The 4,475-nt window shown below is 44.1% G+C and overlaps 1 protein-coding gene across 2 annotated transcripts in view; it reads left to right on the plus strand.

The window, feature by feature from the left end:
- The first annotated feature begins 273 nt into the window (after nt 1–273).
- Ampd1 (adenosine monophosphate deaminase 1) overlaps nt 274–4,475 on the plus strand; it is a 23,725-nt gene continuing 19,523 nt past the window's right edge. The window contains exons 1-2 of one of the 2 annotated variants that reach the window (XM_021196274.1): nt 334–431; nt 1,721–1,732. In XM_021196274.1, coding sequence (XP_021051933.1) covers nt 410–431; nt 1,721–1,732 — 34 coding nt within the window. In that variant the 5' untranslated portion in view covers nt 334–409. Of the gene's footprint in view, nt 432–1,720; nt 1,733–4,475 lie in introns of both variants that reach the window. The other variant, XM_021196272.1, reaches the window with a different exon arrangement.

Raw genomic sequence — 4,475 nt, forward strand, 5'->3', positions numbered from 1 at the left:
CCAACTACAGAAATCCCTCCTGGTATTCGCTCCTTTTCAGAAGCCCATGACACCGTGCTGTAAGTGGAGTGGAAAGGAAACACAGGCTCACATCGAGTAAGAAAGGGCACACTTGATGAGCCAGCATGTTTGTGGGGAATGCTGAAATTCGATTTCTGGCCCCCATCGCTACCTTTTCTGAAATCCCAAGATAAAGACTGAAGGCTTCACCTGTTGTTCACTGTCTTTGCCTAAAGCTATAAATAGGTCTGAAGCTCATCTCCCCTTTTAGCAGGGAAGGGTCAGATTACAGGGGGCAAAACAAAATAATAAAATGAGTGTCCTGGTATTTGAGAGAGTCATTCTGCCATCCCCACAGTCTCTCTCCTTCCTCTGCTGTGCTATCCTAGAACCAAGGACCCCAGCCACAATGCCTCTATTCAAACTCACAGGTAGGTGTGCAGAAAGGATTTGGAGAATTTTTTTGGAAATCAGGGATTTTTTTTTTCTGTATGCAACCATTCCTTTAACTACTGTGTCAGCTTCAGCAACCCTTTATGTGGGGTTCATAATGGCTTTGGATGGAAAGTCAGGAAAAAGCCAAGCGTTTTCAAGTGTTTGCTTTCTTTCTGGTGGTGGGAGGAGGGTTCTTTTCTCAAACTATATCTTTGAATCCCTTAGAAAACTGATTTCATGGCCCAGAAAAGGGTTGTCAGCCCTGTTCTAAAAATCATGACCATGGGAGGAACATTAGCCCAGACTGTTCCAGTGCTCTACCATCCACACTTGCACTCAGAGGACTCTTTTAAAAAAGAAATCAGTTGAATGTGTGTTTCACTATAAAATGCCAGACCTGTGAAATAAAAAGAACAATGACACCAATCATTAAAGTAATAAACACTCACTTAGGAAAACTAGAAAATAACTTTAAAAACTCACATAGTCTTCTTGTGAGGGATTCAGGAAACATTTCCGAGTTCAGCTTCTCAGTCTGAGGTTTATGGGAGAGTAAAAATGCCGTTAAGGATACAGTTGCATTTGTGTTACACCTGGAATTGTTCAGCCTTTGGGCAGGATAAACTTTAGCATAACATGATGTGATGACTATTATGTATTTATTCCAAGTGCTTCCTAAAACCATTTGAAATGGCTGGATGATGTTCGAGTTTTCTTAGTTATCTCCTGCATTTTTTTAAACCATATTTTACATGTATAAATGTCCTCCTGATCTTATTTGCACCTAAAACTTTCAGAAATGGTGGTTCGGTGGGTACCACCCACTTGTTCGGTGCTACCAAATAAGCTGGCTTTGTTTGCCCAGTCCCAGCATTGTTTGAGAGTCCCTAGTGCTCTTCAACAGATGAACCCTTTGTTTCCTTTTAAATTTCCATCCTACAAGAAGCACCTTTAGCGTCTCAGTAGTGGAGTGTGAGCTTGACATTAGCACACATCCCAGGTTCAACTCCCACCCAGCACCACAGCCCTGCAAAGAAGTGCTTTGTAAAGAATATTGTATGTGCTTAAAGACATACGCTAGTAAGGACGGGAATGAAAACATATAGTGACCATATCCCCACGATGTCCTTGGGCAGTGCATAATAGACTGAAGATGAGCTAGAACAGTTGGCCCCACTCCTCTCTGTGGCAGCCTACAGGCTGTTTCTCAGAAGAGCCTGGGTTCATGGCCACAACAGATGCCCAGTTGTTCATATGTCATGTCTCATTTCTTCACTTCACACAGGTCAAGGAAAACGTGAGTATTTTGGACTATTTTTCCTGATGATTGCAAGTACTGTAAAAGAAGTGACAGTGTTCCTTAATTTACAAAGGGGCCTATTTCTCAGCAGTGTTTATAAACAGAACCACTCAAAGCCAGCAATGATCAGTAATAACTGTAGATAGCAAACAACCTTCATGGCTCTCCTGGATTTCCAAAACACAAAAACTAAAAACAAAACACCCACTATTTTCCTCCCATAAAGGAAACATGAGCCAGAGTATACTGGTGAGGGCTTGTATTCTCAGCACTGGGAGGCTGAGGCCAGGGGAATGGAGAGTTCAAAGCTAGCCTGGCCCGCTTAATGAGAATCTGTCTTAAAGTACAACCAGAAGATGCACAGGCAAATAAAGGCCACCTCCCAAGTCACTTATTTGCTGTTTTTAAATAAACCATGCAGATTAGTCAGCAGAGCGTACTAAACCTCACATTAGGTGATCCTCAACTCTAGTGCAAAACAAATTTGGTTGTGAATTTTTTTTTCTTTTTTTGGCCAGATAAAACATGATTTTAGATAAAGTTAGCTTTAGTTGTGTGTTCTGCCCACTCTCCAGTTCTAATGTTCTTTTGCTGACTGATGTGGCTCTGTCTCCAAGTTCTTCAGTAAGATGAGATGGTGGAGGCAGGAGGCTGCAAGTTGGCCTACCCCACACATGAATAAACTCGGCTGGGAAATAGGCCTGGCTTTCCGGACCTGCGGGCTGTGGAAGCAAGCATGGCGATCTTTTTCTCAAGAGCTGTGTACTTCCTGCATTGGTAATCCCGAGTGTTAGTGAGAACACCACGCGGACTTTAAATATTTCATGTTTGATCTCCATGGTAGCGTGCTGAGGGTGACTTGTTATTAATGTCCTCCTATGATGATGAACCATGAGGCTCCTGGTGACTGTGGTTTGTTCAAGGCTACCCAGATGCCATGGGCACCCCTTCCCACCGTAATCCAGTGCCCTGTTTGGCCATTTTACCTTTTTCTTTTCTATCTGTCCTGAGATAGATGTATTGTCCCTGAGACACCGCCCCGCAGCCATCTCATGATCTCCAACAACATACAAAGAAGGGGTCGGTAATTATCTCCACACGCCCAAGGAGATTTTTTTTTCCTTCCTGAATTTGGACTGTCAGCACATCTTATCTACTTACTTTTAAATACCAACTTTACTTTTTCCTGCCTGAAGTCACCATCATGCCCAGAAGTCGTGGGAAAGACAGCACTCTCGAATTAGCGATCGAATTTCAGCTGCGCTTGCATGGTGTCAAATCAGCTGTCTACTTCTGTGGAACCAAATAGCAACCATATCATTTTGGGTCATCACATAAGCAACTTGAGGATATAACTTTCAGTCGTCGATAGTGGTTTAGAGAAATGCAACCTTAGTAAAAGCTATACTTTTTTTAAAAATGTATGAACCAAATGGATATAAACAGTCCCAGATAATAAATGGTTGTTCTGGAAGAGTCAGGATGTCACCAGATGGGATTGGGTCTCTGGCATCAATTCCATACAGTCCCTTCCTAAGGTCCTCAACAGCACTGCCACAGGCACAGCATGACAAACCATTGACACCTCATTCTCATCATCGTAACCAACTGACCTATCTCCATTTGCCCTTCATGGCGCATGAAGCATCTAACTTCCCTTGCCACTCATCTCCGAGGTGTCCATGGTGCCCTGGGAGGAACGACGCTATTTCTGGGGGTCAGCTGGGGGAGGCCTCAGCCATCACTTATGTCTACTTAGTGTTCCATTTGCTTTGCTGTGGGCTACCGTGCTTGCCAATGAACGACTAACAGCTCCCAAGCACGCTTCTCCCTTCTCGGTTTCTGGATGTGTTGGAGCATGACGAGACAAACGAGCGTTCGAGGTTCAAGGAACACCATCTTCCCTGTTAACTCTGCCATCACCAGCCAGGATTTTAATCTAGTCACCTGACATCGTTGGTGACATTACGAGTCACTCACTATCATTTCTAATGGATGCTTCATCCCATCCCATCATAACTACATATCCTTAATGGCCCAAAGCTAAACAACTGAGAGCTTGCCTGGCACTGCCAAATTACCTCATTCAGTTTAATCTGATGCTTTGTTTTTCTTGAAAGGTTTCCACACACGTTGTGTCACAATGCCCTTGAGAGTGAGGTTGGGTGGTGTTAGTGCCCCCACTTATCACGAAACAGTTAAGGTGAAACAAAACAGGGTGAGGGAGTTGTCAAGCACAGGGCTTGAACTCATTATCCACAACATCTGATTGAAAATAATCACCTTTTGGAGGCCTGCATAGACCTAGGCACAGAGGCCATTCTCACTGGGTCAATTGCTCTGTCATCTTCATGGCAAATTTCTGTGTCTCTGTTACTCCAGTAGTCTTTGCTGTTCTCAGCACTGCTCACCCACTGTTTTCTGAAACCAAAGGGCTCTTAGAAGTGTGAGTTGGAAGATGGCTAGTGAGCTGGGCATGCAGAGAAGTCAGTGGAACTCAACAGAAAAACAGACACCTTTTGGCTACCGTTACCCCAAATGATGAAACTGGGTCTTACATCCTGAAGGTTTGGGGATTATTCATTGTCAGGGTAGTGGAGTTCAGCCTTGTTTCTTCATTTTAAGAATGGGAAAACTGGCCGGGCGTGGTGGCACACGCCTTTAATCCCAGCACTTGGGAGGCAGAGGCAGGCGGATTTCTGAGTTTGAGGACAGCCTGGTCTACAAAGTGAGTTCCAGG

Source organism: Mus pahari, chromosome 4 (assembly GCF_900095145.1).
Source record: "Mus pahari chromosome 4, PAHARI_EIJ_v1.1, whole genome shotgun sequence".
Classification (NCBI taxonomy): Eukaryota; Metazoa; Chordata; class Mammalia; order Rodentia; family Muridae; genus Mus; species Mus pahari.